We start from the raw sequence: 21,226 nt of genomic DNA on the forward strand, positions 1-21,226 counted from the left end.
AAGAGCAATTGAACAAATTCCCTTTGAGTTATAACTCTTTTAAGTGTCTGCTTCAAGTGAAAAAATTTATTCGAGAAAACAGCGCTAAGAAAAATTTTCTGCTTCGCGAACAAACTCCGCCCACAAACGCCTTCAACTGGGTTCTCAGGTAACTAAGCCAATCAGTGCAGGGAAAGTTTACTGCCGTTAACCGCCTGGTGAAATTTACGCGCGAATCTCTAAAAAACTCTTGTGTTTCGCAATGCGCTCAAGGAACCGAAGGCAGAGAGATAATTTTTCTGTAGCTCGGTTTTTCTTGAAGCTGGTCTGGCAAAATGGGGAAGACTAAAAAGGATACGAACGCTAGAGTGGCTGAGCGAAGGAAACAAACAAACGACAGCGCGGAGAGCAACTGTGTGTGGGCAACTGTGCATGGATAATATTTCAAATGGTCTCAATGAGTCCGACGATTCGTCGATATCGGACTCATCAGAAGAGTCTCTGTCAGCATCCCTGTTATTGCTGTCAAGTTCCGAAATTTTTACAGAACCTTTCTTTTCTCTCACCACGAATATTTGCCCGCCTTATACGATAACTATAGCTTCATCCGCCTGGCGAACTTTCGCTTCTTCACTCATTGATGTATTTTCATTCGTTCTTCGCTGTTTTCGCTTTTTCGAACCGGTCCATGGTTTAAACGTGGTCTATGTTTACTTATAACTTAATAGAGACACGCCTAATATCAAAAATGCTGGGTAGTCGGAACAACAATGCTGATCAACTGAGTAGTCAATTCGTGACATCCATATAGGTAATTCCCGCGAAAATCGTCTCGGTTGATTACATACGCGCCATAGGGCTGTCAATCAAGAGGTAAACTTTTACTTCCGGTGAAAACGTAAAACCGCCATTTCTCCGCCAATATTTAGCCTTTTTCAAAATTTTTTTTCAGAAATTAGAGATTATTCTTCGCCCTCTATTTTGACTCAAAAATCCAAATTTGAAGAAAATTGCCGACCCGAAGGTATACTGTAACCTTAATTAAAGTTCTTCTTTAATGTATTTCCAATACAAAAAGTTACCAGTCTCAGTACATGAAGTACATCGTCCATGTATGTAATTCTCCGCTGACCTTCATAACACAACTGCCCTGAAGGGACCTGATCGTTAGCACGACAGCAAAGTAACGACAACGCTCTCCATCTTGATCATGGCATACGGTACCAGAACAAAATCGGAGATTGCTTAATCATTTCTGGCTGGTTCCGGTGGCAAAGTTCTCTTTCAAAAAGGACAAGAGCTTCGAACTTTTCCATTACTGAGCACTATGTCGTCCAGTTTCGACAGCGAAGCTGCAAGAGTCTATCAAGGCAATATCAGATCTGGCAGGTACCATCAACCTTCCAATCATAGGGACAGCTTGGAAATTTTTCGCTGGAGCGAAAGGCCAGCCGCTTGGAAATACATTTTTGAAAATCCAAGACGACGCCGCCACTAAATATGGAAAAATATTCCGATGGCAAATACCCGGATTAACAGTACTTCTCTCTTAGATCCCGCAGACCCCGCGAAAGTTCTGCGGAGCGAGCCAAAATACCCTGAACGACTCACTTTCCCCATTCACCTCTAACAGGTGCCAAGGTCCTGTATTGTGAGCGTTGCTTGAAATGTTTTTCACCCGTAAGAGGTTCCAATTCTAAAATAACACATAAACTGACGCTGACTTTTTTCGGAAAGAAGAATATGAAGTCGTAACACAACAACAACTTGGTGTATGCGGGAAAACAAGTTTATAAAACCAATAAAATACGGGTTTACATAAATCAACGGTGCAATACATGTAGCTTTTGGCACTTCAATAATTACAATACTTTAAAAAGTTGTGACAAACAGCACCTTCATTCTAATTTTAAACCATCGAATCACGGAGGAGTGTGTTACGTTGACATACTTTAAATTATTAATCATCGACAGCGTTCAGTTAGAATCACACTGCACAGCACAATAAGAAGTATGGCACGAAAGTTCGATTCGACAGCTTTCATTTGAATGGTCACACACTAGGGTTTCATCCACAGACTTAAAAGTTAGAACCACCCTGTACGGCATAATAAACAGTACCACATGAAAGAACTGCTCAATAGCTTTCATTTGAATGGTCACACACTAGGGCTTCATCCACAGACTTAAAAGGTAGAACCACCTTGTACGGCATAATAAACAGTACCACATGAAAGAACTGCTCAATAGCTTTCATTTGAATGGTCACACACTAGGGTTTCATCCACAGACTTAAAAGTTAGAACCACCCTGTACGGCATAATAAACAGTACCACATGAAAGAACTGCTCAATAGCTTTCATTTGAATGGTCACACACTAGGGCTTCATCCACAGACTTAAAAGGTAGAACCACCTTGTACGACATAATAAACAGTACCACATGAAAGAACTGCTCAATGACTTTCATTTGAATGGTCACACTCTAGGGTTTCATCCACAGACTTAAAAGTTAGAACCACCTTGTAAGGCATAATAAACAGTACCACATGAAAGAACTGCTCAATAGCTTTCATTTGAATGGCCACACACTAGGGTTCTAACGACAAACTTAAAAGGTAGCACCACATTCATACAGCATAATAAACCGTACTATCACAAGACATTGCCAACTGTTTCAACGAACAACCTAAACGTTTTTCAACGATGTGCTTAGGAAAAAATAAATTATAGCATACTCCAGAGCTCTGAAGAAACAAAAAAACTAACTAACAACAAATCTTAACAAGCTTCCTCCGTGATTCCGAGGTTTACAACACCTCGACTCTGCTCTCTTTACCAAATGTACATCAACATGCCTAGGTAACTAAAACTATCACCCTAAGTAAGAATAAAAAATGTTTCTAAATCCGACTCCTGGTCCAATGGCAATATATACAAAGTAAAACTTATAACCAATAGCTAAGAGCGTTTATATACAGGTCCAAACTTTTTCATATAACTTCGAATGTATTCTTTTGTCTTGATTTTGACAGAATCATTGCACTGCAACGTTTCTTCGTCTTTTAAGTGGCTAAGCTCTTTCATCAAAATTCCATGTGTTAGCTGGGGACAAAAACAAAACAGTTAGTAAATCTTAAGTCAGAACCACCTAGCAGAGAAAAGTAAACAGTGCCACGTGAAAGTACTGCTCAATAGCTTTCATTTGAATGGTTACATATTAGGGTTTTATCCAGACTTAAAAGTTATAACCACCTTGTACAGCATAATAAACAGTACCACATGAAAGTACTGCTCAGTAGTTTTCACTTGAATGGTCACATACTAGGGTTTCATCCACAGACTTAAAAGTTAAAACCACCTTGTACAGCGTAATAAACAGTGCCACATGGAAGTACTGTTCAATAGCTTTTGTGGACAACAGAGACCTATCAAACACCCACATACCGACTTGAAATCATTTCAAATCACAACTTGGATAAAGACGATGATAAAAGATACAAAGGTACTTAAACTCACCTTTCTAGCTAAAAACTTAAAATCCTCTGTATTCAGGATCCTGCCTGATTTACAGTCTACTTTGAAGAAAGGATTTAGGCAGTTTACAACTACATTGGAAAGCTGTGGAAGGCAAATGGAACGTAAAAATACTGCTCAGAATTAATACTGAAATACGTACAAACATTAGGTTTGTCTGAGGACCAAATTGACATGCAGGGACATAGGTGTGGACAGGCTACTGGCTCATTTCAACAGTTAAAAGAAAAGTTATCACTAGCTTAAATTTCACTAGGAAACAAACTGTAATTTTAATAGTGGTTAAAAAATGTCTGCATTTGAGACCAGTGGCCCACCAGGCCAGAGCTTATCTCCGGTTTCTGTAGCATGAAGCGACTAGGAGTATTTCTACTCCCCCTGGATGGGATGCTAGTCCACTGCAGGGTTACCACCAGCATTAAATTTGCCAGTACCCATTTATACACCTGGGTGGAGAGAGGCACTGTGAGAGTAAAGTGTCTTGCCCAAGAACACTACACAATCTCTGTGGCCGGGACTTGAACCCAGGCTGCTCGGTTCTGATTGTAGTGCGCTAAACATTACATCATCACGCCTCCCACTAATTTTAAGTACTTTAAGACTGGCCAAAAAAAGTCAGCTGAGTTTGTTAATGAGCCTGTTAGTTTTAATTTCTTAGCTACACTGTACATCCCTGAGTGTGAGGTAATTTCATCAATCATGCTCTCTACCTTCATTCTAAACATCTCCTTGATCTTATTGTGTGACGAGGAAGTACCAGATGAGTCGTCCCTTAGCAAATGTTCCTCCCTCCTGTGCGCAGTGGTATCTGCTGGAGCTGTTGTAAGTGTGGGGCTCTCAGGGGGTGTCCCTGGGGGAGTTGACGGAGTCTTGATCATTTTCTTTATTTTTGCCTTTGATGGTGATTCCTAGAGATAGGAAAATAAATTTAAGTTAAAAAAATTTCCAATCCTGAGCAAATGCTATGGGAAGGAGGGTGGGTGCGAGGGGAGGGGGGTGAGGGGTGGGAAAGGAGATGACTTCAGCAACAATAAGTAATGTTAATTTCCTTGGATAGGAACAAGTCCATCACAGATACCACCCCACCCCAAATTAGAACCTCACAATCAAATATTCAATGAGCTAAGCATTCGTTTAATTCAACAATTTAGGACACAGAATTACTGTTGGTCTTATAGTCCTTATCATTAGCTGGATTTGTTTCCACAGCAATACTTTGAACATAATAAACTGTCATATTTACCCCTACACTCACTGTTTGCGATGACCTGGTCTAATAATACAATGAATGTGCAGAGAGCAGTAACAAAGAGTATGGTTACATTAGATCTTACTTATGTAATGCTTTCAGGAGTCTATTTACAGCTTTTTGTATGCATTGCAGACCTATGACACCGGGTGGTTGCAAAATCAGGCTGATCATGGTCTGGTACAGGGTAAGGGTTCCAGTGTTCCAGTGGCACCCACCCACCCAGAGTTTACAGAGTACCCCCTGAGGGGGGTGATTCTGTGGATCTCACCTCTTCTGTCCTGGTGTAACTGTGGCTTGTGATGCTGGTATTTTCAGGATCTGTGATGTTACAAGGATGCTCCTCTTCTGAAGATGGACTGCTGTCCCAGCTTGGAACATCCCACTGGGTTTTTCTATTCATGAAAGATTACAATCAGCTTTTTGCTGAAAGTGAAATATCTAAATCAGGATCTTATCCATGCTCTCTCATCATGTTAATCTGAAACTGTGCACAAGTCAACTTGGATGAGTTTGAAAGCTAGCCTGCATGCAGATGTCATTTTTCCTTTCAGAGGGAAAAAAAGATGTCACTTTTTGTGTGGAAAGAAATAGTAATGTCCACGTACATCATATTTCAAAGTGTGCTTTGGTAGTAACAACACTAACAGGGCAAGCACACATTGTTGTTCAATTGCAACTTGATTAAGAGCTATTGTAAGTAAATTTCTAAAAGGGGGTGTCTTGGTGAAGCAAACAATGTAAAATTTGAATTCTCCATTTTCAATAGGTTGTAAATAATATCATGACTCCAAATCCATTGCTAGGATTTCCTGACACCAAAATGTGTTTGCTTACCTTGTTAATGCATGGTAGTAATAAACTTTTCCTTGTTGGTCTGTTGCTGACTTCCAGTGCGGTGGCAACTGTGTGGGTTTACGTTTTACAGGTGATGGTGTACAAGGCTCTGATTCTCTTAAGAAGCCTTCTGCCGAGGATGTAGTCACAGCTTCAGTTTGAACAGAAAATGGCGCTACTTCTGGATGCAGCAATGCCTCGGATGAACCAGGTTGATGCAGAGAAGGAACTGGAAGTTGTGCACTTGAACTTATTTGCTGAACTGGTGGGATACTGAGCTGTGGCGTCGTTGAATTATATGAATATTGACTTTGCTGTGGAGGGAAGCTGGGTTGTGTGCTCCGTGGAAGCTGTTGCTGCTGCTGTTGTAGGATGTTGGGCTGCTGAAACTGTGCTGGCGAAGGAGTTGACACATTTGCTTGGAAAGGGGGTGGAGGAGGAAGACGGGTGTATGGCAAAGGTTGGGATGGAGTAAAGAATTGTGACTGGTTACCCTGGAGTGGGGGAGGAGGAACTGGTTGTGGAGGAATATGAGGAGTTTGTTGCGGTTGCTGAGGTATCATTGGCTGATTTTGTGGTGGAAAGTTTGGTGGAGGGACTTTGCGGAAAAAATCCATAGGTGGAATATTAGGAGGAGGAACATTAAAGTTTGGTAATGACAAGCCTTGCTGAGTTAAAGTTCCTACAAAATTACCAGGACCAATTTGTTGGGGTCTGGGACCCTGATCTTGTCCAATAGTAGGACCACCACAATAGAATTGGTTACCATGGTAACTTGAAGGAGCATTTTGAGCTGGGCCTCTCCACTGGGTCATGTTTTGCTGTGGTCCAAAGTTTGTTTGAGAGGTCATATTATAATTCCCAAAGCTGTTATCAGTCAGACCTTGAGCATTCCGTGCCTGTTGTTGGAAAAAGTTCTGCATTTGATTCCACTTCTTCTTTTTCTTTTTGTTACGACTGGGCTTTTGATGGAATACACCAAACCCCTGCTCCACGTTGAAGTTCATGCGCTGCTGATACCCAAATGTCTGCATCACGCTCTGTGATTTAGCATCTTGTTTCTGCAGTGCATCAACAGGATCTGATAACAGTGCAATTGAATGACTCACATCATCATTATCAGGAGTTGAACTTGCTTTAGTCTCCACATCATCTCCAAACTCTAACGAGCTGAAATCACCAGCTTTTGCTGGAGGAAGTTCATTTGAAGAGCCTTTCTCTACATCCGTGTCCTCACTACAGGTGGAGAATCCTTGGGATGCAGGGGGGGTCCTTGATTCCAGAGGGAAGAGAGGTTTGGGAGAGTTCTGAAGGCTGTTCATGATGGCATCCAGTTTTGCTGGGGAACCGATATGATCTATTGGAGTCCTGTAGGATGACAATCAGGTCTTCCATTTACTACTTGTCTATTGCTTACCAACAATAATTTTAATAACAATTTTACAGAAATTAGTCAATTTTTTTAGAAATATCCCTCAGGAACACAAGAATGGAACTTTAGGGAGTTAATATCCAAAATATTTCCTGAGGGAAATCAGTCAACAGTTGTCCTAGAACTGCACCTGATTAACTATTTCAGTGGAACCCTGCCTTACGGCCACCTTGTTAATACAGCCACCTTGTTTTTACGGCCACATTATACTGGCCTGAACAAAAGCTCAGTCACTCATTTCCTTGTTTAAAGAAACCCTTTAATAAGGCCACTTTGTTACTATGACAACATTTTTGTGACCCCTTGGTGACCCAACTGGTGGGGTTCCAGTAGTGTATTATAGAGCAGTCTCTACCACTCTCTCACATCTTCTATGCCTCATTGACTAATCAATCACAAAAAACTTCAGAATATAGTTAACAAGTACTCGTTAAGAAGACAACTGTTTACTCCTCCCCTACTCTGTCGGGAATACAGCAATTTTGATGCAATTTTATTGCTTGGTAGTTATTGTTGAAATGCAAAATTACTTTGAAAAATTTGAATAAAAGCACAAGAACAATTGGCCTTTGAAATGATTCCCTAGAGGAAAGGTTGGAAGGTTCAACAATTACAGCTAAATAACGTTGATAAAGATTTAGGACAAGTTAAATTCCTTACCTTGAACGATCACCATCAGTGCTTCCTAGAAAACAAAACAAAACAAATCGAATTAATGATCTGGGACAACAATTGAAGAAGCTAGTCATAAAAGGGGATAAGTGACGATTTTGGTTGCTTTTCTTTTTTCTTGCTCCAAATTAACTGAATTTTTGCATGTGGTCTTCAATGTAATAGAAAAACGTGTTCCTGTATTTTTGCCGCTGGTTTTTGCTTCGCTTTATAAAGATGCCGCTAGGAAAACCGAGTGGTTTTTTGCATACGCAATATCCTGAAAACGAAGCAAGGTTTAGCGCAAAAACTACGGGACATTGCTAAACATACCTAAACAAAACTCTATGCGAAATTTGGAGCGTTTTCGACAAAGTTCACTTTTGATTAAAATACCTAACGCCCTTTTCCCGCCGAGGCTGCAAATAAACGAAGCCGGGCCTTTGTTATGATAAACAGAGCCGATCCTTTGTTATAATAACCAAGCCAAGCCTTTGTTATAAGTCGAAGTCTCGCCTCGGTTTATCATAACAAAGGATCGGCCCGCCGCGACCGCAGGGACTTTGATCTCACTTAGAAAGCAGCAAAATGTCAATTTCACGCAACGTATAAGCTCAAAAATGTTGATTTTAGGTCAATAAGGTTTAAATGTTGATTTCACGTTAACGCGTGACGGCAAGGATGTTGGTTTCACTTAGAAACCAGCAAAATGTCAATTTTACGCAGCGCATAAGCTCAATGATGTTGATTTCAGGTCTAAGTAGGTTGAAATGTTGATTTCATGTTAACGCGTGACGGCAAGGAGGTTGATTTCTCTTAGAAACCAGCAAAATGTCAATTCCACGCAACGTATAAGCTCAAAAATGTTGATTTCAGGTCAAAAAAGGTTGAAATGTTGATTTCACGTTAACGCGTGACGGCAAGGAGGTTGATTTCTCTTAGAAACCAGCAAAATGTCAATTCCACGCAACGTACAAGCTCAAAAATGTTGATTTCAGGTCAAAAAAGGTTTAAATGTTGATTTCATGTTAACGCGTGACGGCAAGGATGTTGGTTTCACTTAGAAACCAGCAAAATGTCAATTTTACGCAGCGCATAAGCTCAATGATGTTGATTTCAGGTCTAAATAGGTTAAAATGTTGATTTCACGTTAACGCGTGACGGCAAGGATGTTGGTTTCACTTAGAAACCAGCAAAATGTCAATTTCACGCAGCGCATAAGCTCAATGATGTTGATTTCAGGTCTAAATAGGTTAAAATGTTGATTTCACGTTAACGCGTGACGGCAAGGATGTTGGTTTCACTTAGAGACCAGCAAAATTTCAATTTCACGCAGCGCATAAGCTCAATGATGTTGATTTCAGGTCTAAATAGGTTAAAATGTTGATTTCACGTTAACGCGTGACGGCAAGGATGTTGGTTTCACTTAGAAAACAGCAAAATGGTAGGAGCCCATGATGGGCTCCTGAAAATGGTAATTTCACGCAACGTATAAGCTCAAAAATGCTGATTTCAGGTCAAAAAAAGGTGTAAATAAAAATAAAATGAAACAAATAAACATTTCAATAAACACTTTTTCAAATACGGCAACGTCTTCAATGGCTAAAAAATCACGAGATAAAACATAGTTTTCGACAAACGCGATCGTAGCTTTATGTCACGCACCGCCATAACTTCCAAGTTCAAAATGCGCTGGTACCTCTTATGCCTGATGAGGACAACAACTTTGGCGGCTGTTTAGTTTTGGATTTAAGAATTTGATGACTCCACGTGAAAACGCTCTATAAATAGGGCTGACAGATTAACAGATTAACCCTTCTGCGCAACGTACGGGTCTCCATACATCTGCATGTCCCCTGATCCCAGAAGCTCAAAACACTACAAATCATGCCGATTTGAAATAAAATCAACGCAAACTGGATCACAGATCTGTTACAATCGATTGCCACTTGCTGGCCATTATTATGTTTAAATCTAGTTACCAGTTCGAGAAACGTCCGCAGAACGTAATCGCAATGCATGCCGGGAAGGGTCTTTACACCTCGTGCGCGGGAACACATGGCGGTCGATACAAGACAAATTTTATCACTCTAAAACCAGTTCTCGCTTTCCAAACTTTGACGCTAGCAACGCTTGGCAAATGGGCCACAACTCACCAGAGGGTATTTTTCTTGGGCAAGAACTGCTCTTGGACTTTGCTACCTGGCTCGATCTGACTTCGAACGCCGATAACACGATTACGGTATATCAGCTGCCTTCGAAGTTTCAGAACACATTTTGATTCTTTAAAACGTGCTGATGACTTACGGGTTTATCGAGGCTTTATGATGCCTCTCAACCACCAGGTAGGCACACAAGGTACTTTAAAACAATGCTTAAGATATTAGTTGACAGAGCTCTAATACGGCACATCTCTTTTTTGTTTGATGGCATTTCGTTTGACGCTCGATCGATTCACGTGTTGTGTTCACGTCACAATAACCGGTGTAAACAATCCGTTCCCAGATTTCCGCTCTATATGCTGTGGGATTTGGTTTTGACTTCATACACTATAAACAGTCTGCCTGTTTGCTATTCAACAAATAAACTCCTAAAGACATGGCTAGGAAAAGCCAAGTTTTTTGCCTACGTTTTAACTCGAAAACAAAGCAAAAACCAGCGACAAAAATACAGAACCACATTTTTCTATTACATTGAAGACCACATGCAAAAATTCAGCTAATTTGGAGCAAGAAAAAAGAAAAGCAACCAAAATCGTCACTTATCCCCTTTTATGACTAGCTTCTTCAATTGCTGTACCTTGACATCTAAATATAAACTTACAACTTACAACATGTACATGTAAAAGTACACCACATTGTATCTACAAAAACGTGAAAAATCCACTGTATTTATTTATGACTCAAATTCTCATTGCTGTCACCATGACTGAATGTTTTGTCAACTATTTAGATGTACAGATAGAAGCAGAATATTTTTAGCCTAGACAGCAGCAATAATGTAAACCAAGAATTCTTGTGAATGAGAAAAATTGTCCATGTGATTTCTGTTTCATATCTCACAGCTACCAAAAAATCATTTTTGTTTTATGGCTGTGCCAGTCAGTGAAAAAGAAATATTATCTGTATTTTCACAATCTCCCCCAAAAATTCATTTTGAAGGCTGAGTGAGTAACTGGTGTGTTCAGGATAAGTATGCGGCAAATCTGCTGATCACAAATAGCAATAACCAAGAAAAGATATGAGTCAAGGAGCTCACCTGCTGGGCTAGCTGCTGCCATTAACTCAGTGAGCCGGTCTTGCTTAGCCTATGTAAAACATTTCAGAGAAAACTCATGTTACGAACAATGGCATAATATACTGCTCCATCTTTTAGCAGCTTCTTATGCCATAGGGACTGATAATGAATCAGCCTGGAAGAATTATGTCTCCCTGTATAAATCCTAAGATTCCTTTGTCCACTACAACAACTGAATTTCACTTGTTTCTCTATAAAAGACACCTTTCCCCTCTGCCCGGAGGCAACCCTTCTCTCTACTGGAGCCCCACCCAAGGGTGTCTGCCTTAGACTAAGAGAGAGAGAGTTCCCTGTACAATAAATTGCAGTTGAAGATTTCTGACAGAATTGTAACTTACTGGAGTAGCAGATTTCTTTGGGATTCTGTAAACTTCCTACAAAAATAATGCAACACAAAGCAAAGTTAACTCTCGGTCAGGTTTAAGGTACTTGTTAAGGGAAAGAAATGAAAACAAAGCTTTCATGTTTTGGGACCTTACATGTATGTGCACTACAATAAATTATAACTTTTGCTCTATTCTGTAATGGGAATTTTCTGAAGATATCTGACCAGTAACTCAACGTCACATTCTCGGTGTTGTTTTACAGGCATTCTTCCGGCCCTAATCTCACAGTTCTTCCCAAACTTTCAAATATAATCCAATTGATGATTTCCTTTATTCTCACCACCTGTCTCCTTCACAATGTATTGACGCTGTGAACAGAAATCAAATTTTGATAAGTTACCTTAAGTAGACTCCAGGACTTCAACAGCTCATTGGCTATGAGTCCAACACCGGTTTCTGGTAATCGCTCATCTTCAGACTTAACATCATCCTCCGAAAGGTCATCTGGAGATTTTTCAAAACTCTCTGTTGCAATCTTGGTTTTCAAGACCCCACTACATGCTGGCTTGTCTGCAATAAAGCTAGCAACTTCTGCATCAAGGGAGTCGTCATCTGATTGGTCCTTACTAGAGCACTGACGTTCAAACAGAACAGGGATACCACCCTCTTTCTTTCCATTGTCAAGAGCTTTTGCCGAGAGCTGGCTGTCATCATCATTATCTTCTGTTCCTGCGGTACATTCTGAGTCTGCTGGGCTATTGCCTTGTGACTCTTGTCCACTGCTGGAGCCAGCTTCAACCGTTGGACAGGATGATAATGCCCATTTTCTTACAACCTTGATCACCTTACTGTCTTCAAGCTGGTTCTTGGTGGCAATAGGAAGGTATCTCAATGTTTCAAGCAACTGTGAATAAGAAATTATAAGTTAGAATTCCTTGTGAGAAAAAGTAAATGTAGTGGCCCTCCAATTACAGATCAATCTAGAATTTAGAATTTTGGGATAAACAACAATTTATTGACTTTGTAGTGGGAGAATGCAGTACAAATCACAGCATGACTCTTATCCCATCTAGGGGAGGGGGAGGGGCAGCAATACTCTAAGTAACCTGCTACAGAAACAGAGATAAACCCCAGCATTGTGGGTCAGCTGGCTCAAGTGTGACCAAAGCTTTTAGCCTATAGATGCTTTTCACATTTGCCGTAACTGCTGTTTTACATGCCAACAAACTACTAGCCATCTGGACATTATAAATATTAATAATGTTTTCCTTAATTTGCTCAATATACAAATTATTATCTTTGGAATCTATACATTAGTTATGTTCAAAGTTGGGAGAATTTGATGAAATATCAACAACTTTCCTTCAATGATTAATTACCAAATTCTCCTAATCTTTACTTTGAAACTACAAGGAGAATGTTCATGCTGATCAACTGTACCTCCATCTTAAGTTTCATTTTCTTTCCTCCACCATCTATCATCCAGCTCCACAGTAGTGACAAACCCTGGTACCTTAGGAATGCCTTCAAACACGACTGGTCTGTCGTGTGCTGAAAAAATATATAGCATAAACAGCCTGTTAGTCAAAAACAACTGATCTCAGTAATGCTATCCAGCCTATAAATTGCCATCCAGTAGTTAAGTATAAGCAAAACAAACCACACTATCTGCTGGATAGTGATTTATCCAATGGATAGCATTATCAACCTTTCGAAAAACCTGGGCCTGATGTCTTTCTTTCTTATGTCTTTCTAGCAAAGAGGGAACTTTCAAATTGGGTCCTTACATCCGTCCAGTCAATGAACCAGTAAGATTGACCACTCAAAAATTAGTTTAGTTGTGTTGTTACATGTTACCAAGGAATATTGCTTTCTCTTTCTAGTTATGTCCAGGTGACAATTTTGGTTTCACTTGAATGTAGGAATTGCAAGTGGCTTAAAAACACATCAGATAAGAAACCAGGATAAGCTCTGGCCTGATGGGCCACTTGGCTCGTATGCAGAATTTACCCTCACCTATATAAATCACAAGCACTGAGGGAATTATTGGTACCTGCAAGATTTTAAGTAGCATAATTCTCTGATCTGTGGTCTCTGCGCGCACCATCAGTCGTGACAGTTTTAACGCCTGGTCACTGTATACTAATCCTATATGGTCACCTAGAAGCTTCTCAACCTCATCTTCCAGCTTCAAACAAAACAAAAACACAGGCAAGTGTCACTGATTTGCAGAATAAGTTTATAAAACTTAAACAAAGGGGGATTGTAAAGACCACAAAATTTAAGGAAATGTATGAAGTTTAATTGGAATTTCCAAAGGGTTGGGGGAGGGAGTTTAGAAAAAATCCCTTCCCTGCGGAAGGTATCCATGATTTGTTTCTGGAACTACACAATCTTATGGTCAATCTCTATAGAAATGTGTCAGAAGTATGGCAATTACCGTTATGTCATCAAATTCAGTGGTCAAGTTCCTCTGCTTTTTACGCCTCCTTCTTGGCGAACTTGTGATAGGTGGAGTTGCTATAAAAAAATAGTGGAAAATGTTTGATTTGCACTGATCTAAAGAATCACAGCTTAAAAATGAATTTTCATGAAGTTGTAGATCCCTCAATGCAGAGGCCATGAAACCCACACTATAGTGTACATGGGCACCTGCAGACTGCTGTAATTGTTACTTCTAAAACAAAAAAATGCGTACCTATTCTTTCCACAGTGTTCTTTAAAGGAGTTTGTTTTTCACCTCCAATAAATCCCCGACAAGTTGGTGCTTCACAGTAACAAACCTGGGCGACCTTCCTACAAAATTATGTAAAAGAGGATATCTATCAGAGTGTAATTTAGAACAGCTAAGGCAGCGCCCACAGTGTACCAGAGAAATTTGAAACCACAGCTTTATTTCTACAGTTACAGCAGTAGGTCCACCGTCCACACTAATCTGTCACAAAAACGGACCTTTTTGAAAATGCTCTTCAAACCCAAGGAATTTGAAAGCGGCAACTCGTTACTTTCCTGTGGACGGATAACATTTTGAAAACAAAGCTTTTCCAAAACGATGCAGTCATGATCGTCATTTGATTTCCATGTCTGACATTTCCTCAAACACAAATTATCCAAAATAACTGGTGCTTGCTGCAGTTTTCAATTCCTCGGGCATAGTGCAGACACAAAACATTTGATACGTTTTCAGAGTGTAGTGTGCGCCACTTTCAGAACTAAGGTCAAACGTTAAATATAGTTAAATGAAAATTTAACATAGTTAACGACTAGGAGCTAGTCTGGTCAGTAGCGTTTTCATAGGCAGTTGTTAGTGTCTTGGCCGTCTGTTAGCGTTTGTTTAGCGTTTAGTGCATTCTGTAGCATTTGATATAGTTCAATGAAATTTTACATAGTTTATGACCGGGAGCCAGGCTGGTCAGTAGCATTTTTTGTAAGCGTTTGATAGTGTCTTGGCCATCTGTTAGCATTTGTAAAGCATTTGGTGTGTACTGTAGCATTTGCAGCAGTCATATGCTCGTGGGAGCCCTGGGGCTGACACTGTCCAGCGGTATTCTTGGTTAGTATGTGGTTGTTGTCCCATGTGTTTGCAGTGTGTTCGTTGCTCTGTTAGCGTGGCGTTGTGGATTGAATTATAGTAGTTTAGCGGTTCTCGGTGTTCCCTCCCTATATCCCCCCCCCCCCCCCCTCTTTTCAGCATTTTTTTTTCCCACTGAGCCATCTGGCTTGAGTGTACGGGTGCCAGTAGGGGGACTGGCACGGGGGGCTCGTGGCTTGGTTGCAGGTTGGGCAGGCCAGTTGGGTGTTCTAACACCTTGGGAATGTGACTGCTGTTGCAGCCCCCGGGCTTCCTAGGCACCTTGCCTCCACTAGCGACTTGGGTGTTAATTCTCATTAATGCCTTGATACGTTTCCTTTCATACAACTTTTCAGAATTTCGTAATATATCAAGACAGTAACCTTCTACATGTGCACATGTGGTGACGATTTCTCTAATTCTTATCGCCTGCCTGTTTAATAATGTAATTGATATTGTAAGGAGAAATGAGATGTTGTTCACTCTTGGGATGAATGGATTAAACCTTCTCTTCAAGCACACACCCATAACGTTGTAGCTTGTAATCAAATGTCAGTTCTGTCCCAGCAGGGATGAATTGCTGAGTGAAAAATCCTATCCTTAACAAGCCATTGACAGTCCACTAGAAAAAAAACAAATAAAAACAGTTAATTATTCTTCTAATAGTAAGCCTCTAAAGTCCTTGTGACTCAAGTCCCCCCCCCCCCCCCCCCATCCCATCCAAGAAAAAACCCCACAATCTTGTTCTGTCCTTATTTTCCACTGACAGGCTCTCATATTCAGGAAATGCATTAACAACAAATAATTAATTTATCCTGAGCCTAACAACCAAGTTCTAATTTAATACCTTTTCCCCAGACAAATTTTAAACGTAACTCTGGAATAATTATGCATAATTTAAAGACTGCTTGAAATAGAAAGAGCATACTGAAATAACCAAGATGTCAATTTTCAGTTGATTATCTGCCTTTGTGTGCTGTACATACCTTTTGAGTTTCACAATTTGATTCACAACTATGGTTGATAAACCTAGATAAGTTCCCTTTAAAAGTAGCATCAATGATCTAAGATATAAAAATACACTGTCAGCAATGAATCTATAATGAGCCATATCAAATAAGTAAGGCTATTACAGCTCCAAATTCACAACAATTCCAATTCACCAGTTCAAAACCAACTAACAAACTCCTTAAATTCTCCCAACTATGTCATAAGTACATACTACAGGAAAGGCATAGGAATTAGAAAGGAGAATTGCAATTTTGATAATGTGGTCCAAATGCATGTACATGTAGCAATGTTTTACAATTTACCTCATCTGCTCTCAATGTCATGAAGTAGTAATGTCTCCTGTTTTCTCTGTCATAACGCTCTGCTCGCTCCTGAAAGTCTTTATAGTTCATTACTTCTCCACAATACTCCATAACAAACTGATTTCTAAATAGCAATATTAACAAAAAAAAAAACTGTTACTGCAGGAAATGACACAAAAGGTGGACAAAACATCTACATACATAGATATATTGCAAAATCAAACTGTTTACCAGGGGGAGCCCACAGTAGTGTTTCAGTCTATAAAGTTACATTTACAACAAAGATTGTTGCCGACAAGTACATTGTTATTGTACTTACATTCAAAACAGTTTATTATCATGGCAAGAGGAACTTACTGTTCAAGATCTTCAAGAGTTCTCAATCCCCAGCCTTTCTTCTCAGTTTTTAAAACTTCAACTTTCACTTTACACCCCTGGAAAAAGGTGGCACATACAATGAAATTACAATTTTCAATTTTCAATCAAGGTAGGTAAAGTCTGCATAAGAGCCAACTTGGCCATCAGGTCAGAACTCTTCTCCAGTTTCTGTAGCATGAAGTAACCGTCTGGGAATATGTCCCCAGCCTGGGCTCAAACCTGGACCACTTGATCCAGAGGTGAGCACACTAACGAGGCCATTGCGCCTCCACAACATTCAATAAAACACCCCACAAATTTTGTAATGGGCAACCATGCCCCTCCCGCTTAGCTTTAGTTTACTGGTGAGCAAGAAAATCAAATGGAGCTATCACAAAGTAGTAAGGACTTTCTAACCTGTTGAAATCGCTTGTTGCTACACATCTCCCCACGAGCACATCTGCTGTTACTGTAGGAAGAAGAAGACAAAAAGATCGATAATTTGACAAAACATATGCAGGCTAATAGTACCAGGTAATTTATGAAACAGAAAACATGAACAACTAACCATTCAATCATTAATAGTCTGTTCAAGCAGTTTTCCCCACAGCCAACAGAATCAGGGTCATCTGTGAATTAGAAAAAGAGTTAGAGTTATTATACTGTAACAACTTGGCACTAATGATTACCTATAGTTAGCAACTAGTAATTTCTCACAGAAAGTGAATGCTGCACAATATGTGGACAAGTTTTAATTGATTTCCATGTAACTGTTGATGTGGCACAATGTTATCATAATGTTATGGCAATTACTTCCCATTCAAGATGTTGAGCTGGAAACGTTCATACACTCAGGGCTTGAAAAAACTTGAATTCCAGCTTAACCCTTTGAACAAGCGGCTAACAAATTTTGCTTGCCCTGAGCAAGTCTTATTTTTTTTTTTCTTTATTGAGTTAGCAGACAACTTGCCTGGGCCCTTCCTCAACAGGTAATTAAGTGAGAATGAAAAGGTATTCGTCTGGCACGAAAATCTACTTGTCCCGCATGGCACTTTTTTTCAAGTCCTGTACACAGTATTTTGTCCACCCTGAATTTGACTCTGTACCATTGTTTGTTGGAATACAGAAATGGTACATTTTTGGTTCTGTGAATTATGTAATGCAACAAGATATTACACAATTCCCAAACTGAATGAAGTTAATTCCTTACCAGCGTCATAGGTGCAATCACATTGCATCTTCCGCACTTCCTTATTCACTTTTTTCTTCCTGAAAATCATTGTTAACCAATAACATGAGTCCTAACTATCCAGAGTTATCACAAAGTTTTCAAGTGACTTTATTGTTCAAGTAGGTGGCTGATATTACCATTGTCTTTTAGAGAATCCGAAGAACAGCTCAGCAGAGTACCAAGCTGAGATCATGAAGTAGGTAATGTCTATTGACAGCAGTTGACTACATTACTCATCGTTTAGACAAGGGAGATTCCTTAACTGGACCCCTCCTATAATCAAATACAAGTCAAACTGGGAGGGTGTGATTAAGACATGACATGGTGAAATGATGAAATGATACTGAGGTTAGCCTAAACATTGCTCTGGTTAGCCTACATACCGCTGACTTAAAAGTAATGAGTTTACCGTGTCTCACATTGTTAAGTGCCATTTCATCACTTCTTCATTCTGTGTTAACCATGCTCTAAACTGGCATACATTGAGTGATTCATGGTTAATACACCACTTGGAAAATTCATACCAAACTACATCCAAGACCCAAGTGGCATATTTTCTATATCCTCACCAGTGAAGATATTGATGACGTGAAGATACTGATGCTTTTTCATGGCTGTTTGTACAAAAACACATTTTGTCCATATAATAAAAGGAAAATTACAGGCAGTGGCTTGAAGAAATCAATTTTATTTTCCCGTGTTAAAACAACATTTTACTGACTCCTCATGCTTGTTCCTAAAACATTGTTTTTACCACTTGAAAATAACGCGTAACTAAGGCGCCTCAGGTGACTGGGCACCCGTTAGGCAGCAACCTTGGAGTATAAAATGTATTATTCTCAGAAGATGATTGTGGCTAACTTTCACCTTCGAGTGCTGATATATGCAACATTTCATTGCAAAAAGCAAAATGGAAAATATCAGACTTACAATAAGAAACTCACCTGTCAAATAAATACACATTCTCTTCAATATGTTCATAATAAGGAGGTTGATATTCTTCTGTGGAAGATATGACGTGTTCCCCGGACATCTAGGATATTAGGACAACCAAAAAAGTCACTTCTCCAAGAAAACATTACTTAAAAAAACATGATGAATTAAACAGTAATATATGATCCTAGCTCTTCTAGCTAGGGCTCTAGGATCAGCGTGATGCTCCATGTAGTATTTTGTCAGATTGCCTTGGCTAACAGTTTAACAACACCTAAACATAAACTACAAATTATAAAAAATAAACAGAAATAATTTAACTCAGACTTACATCCTCTTCACTACTATCAGACCTGAAAGGAGAGGCAGGAAAAAAAACAGCACTTAATTAGATTTTAAAATATCAATGCCATGTTTTCTAGAAAATAAGCCTTCTCATCCTGCATTTTAACAAGATATTAATTTTCACACTGTTGTTTTTCGATGACACAGTTGTCTGCGACAAGAAAGCCTAACTCCATTGTCGGGGAAAATTCTCAAGACTACAAGAAAGGTCAGAAATAATTTTGACCCTCTTTAGTCTACTTGCCCAATCTAAAACTGTAGTTAAACCAAAACCAAAACCAAAGTAATTGCCTTATTACTTTCATATTGTTGACAACCCTACATAATTTCTATGCAATTTTTTTCCTTTGTGGCATTAAGAGGTTAGTAAGTGTGCATAAAAATTATAGAAAAATTAACAAAAATTTCCACAAGGATAAATTGTAACAGGCCTGGTTGTGGTTTTGAACACCATTTTGTTGGTGTAGACAAACATTGCCGAAATGGGAATTTCTCGAAATATTGTACAAATGTCATTTCTAACATGTTTGGCTATGCAACAATATTGTACCCAAACCAGGCCTATTTATGAACACTACATCCAAATAATTTGTTATGTTGACATTAACATGCATGATTGATTTGCAGCAAAATACTTTACACGACAATACACTTCGTGTCAGCCCTAAAGCAATGGTAAGTGCTGCTATGAGGTCACGACCAGAGTAATTTTCACTTTATCTTGTACAAAGTAATGTACACTCAGTTATTTCAAGTAGTTTAATTTGTATAATTGCATTTGTCACGAGTGGGAAAAACTTGCACGTAAAAAAGAAAACACCCAAATATTCGCATAAGCTTAGATCCCAGATCAAGGCTTCGTGCTGAAAATTTTATTCAACTGGGTGGGAGCTCACGTGTTACTTCGATAAATTACTGAAAATAGGCAAAAATTCAACTCGAGAAAGATTGACCTGATGATTCAAATGACAAATCAAAGGATGTAACAAAATCTACGGTCAGATTTAAAGGGCAAATTCGTATATTTCCTTCCTTCCGTTCCGCCGATTAATTTAATTTATTCACGTCTCGTTACGGCCAAGTACGTTGCTTAGATTGATTTGCCTGAAAATCATTCCCAAATGTTCTCAACGTTCGCAAAGCGACTTAAGTCATTTTAGCTTTCCAAGATATAAGGGAGTATGATTAACGTGGTCTTTCTAAAAAAGAAATACCATCAAAACAAAGAAAACAGAGATGACATTGAACAAGCGGTCACGGCGGCTCACTTGAGCCAGCCCATGGGAAATCCACAACACAATCAGTTGCAACCTGCTCACAGTAACTTGTCGCTCTAATGGCACATTCTTTCCCGCTTTTGACAAGGTATAGCGATCAAAAAAAGTGTCAGGTTTAGCTGAACCGATGCTGTGTTTATAAACTCTGGTCACGTTTTTTCATCCAAACAAGCCATCGGGCGATTTTACTTACACATGTAAGCTTATACACAATAAACCCCAACAACAGTTTAATAAGCTCTGAAGAAGCTTACAACTTTGTTTTTCTCGCAAATTTGCTAGCTATTTAACTTACCCACTCTCATCTGTATGACCAGAATTATCCGATCTTTCTTCAGCACTCATACTTCACGATCTCTCACGATTGTAACCTTGAATGGAGAAGAAAGGCGAGAAATGTGCTTTCCAAACACAATGCAAGCTTGAGAACCGTGACAGTGGTGCAAAACCAATGTTTTTCTCCACGATTCTGTCCTCCGCGACAATATATTTTCTCCAAGATCACGCTTATTTAAGCCTTCTATCCTTTTTTCGAAGAAACAGTAGCAACACACTCAAATCCATGACGAATAACGGCTCCCTGCCAACGCTATCACATCACCCCTTTTTCTTCTAAAACCCTTTTCGCCTCGAACACTCATGGCTCGCCGACGGTGTGTTAGTACATCCGGGAAATTGACGACCCCTGCCACGTGTTCCAATTGGTCTAGCCACCAAACGATGTTGGGAGACTTTAGAATGTAATCTTAGTAACTCTTTCTTCGCATTTAAAATATTTCACCTGTAGTTTCCACATTAAAAGTATTTAGAAAGCATCAAATACTATTCAAATATTTTTTAAGACTGATTTAAACTAAGAGCTTGTTTTTGTTAATGTTGGAGATGCGGTGAA

At 39.5% G+C, this 21,226-nt stretch overlaps 1 protein-coding gene across 1 annotated transcript; it reads right to left on the reverse strand.

Moving 5' to 3' along the window:
- Positions 1-2,403: 2,403 nt before the first annotated feature.
- On the reverse strand, positions 2,404-20,983 carry LOC145470762 (histone-lysine N-methyltransferase SETD2-like). Its single transcript, XM_081454594.1, has 23 exons — positions 20,630-20,983; positions 19,044-19,065; positions 18,724-18,812; positions 17,759-17,817; positions 17,117-17,177; positions 16,966-17,017; positions 16,549-16,625; positions 16,192-16,315; positions 15,865-15,942; positions 15,403-15,500; positions 14,006-14,103; positions 13,748-13,827; positions 13,361-13,495; positions 12,748-12,858; positions 11,708-12,211; positions 11,320-11,355; positions 10,943-10,991; positions 7,694-7,718; positions 5,602-6,969; positions 5,036-5,159; positions 4,226-4,423; positions 3,498-3,599; positions 2,404-3,083 (listed from the first exon to the last, which is right to left on the reverse strand). Exons 1-23 carry the CDS (start codon positions 20,677-20,679, stop codon positions 2,940-2,942), a joined length of 3,684 nt encoding a protein of 1,227 aa, XP_081310720.1. The 5' UTR covers positions 20,680-20,983; the 3' UTR covers positions 2,404-2,939.
- Positions 20,984-21,226: the final 243 nt, after the last annotated feature.

Source organism: Orbicella franksi, chromosome 15, assembly GCF_964199315.1.
Source record: "Orbicella franksi chromosome 15, jaOrbFran1.1, whole genome shotgun sequence".
NCBI lineage: Eukaryota > Metazoa > Cnidaria > Anthozoa > Scleractinia > Merulinidae > Orbicella > Orbicella franksi.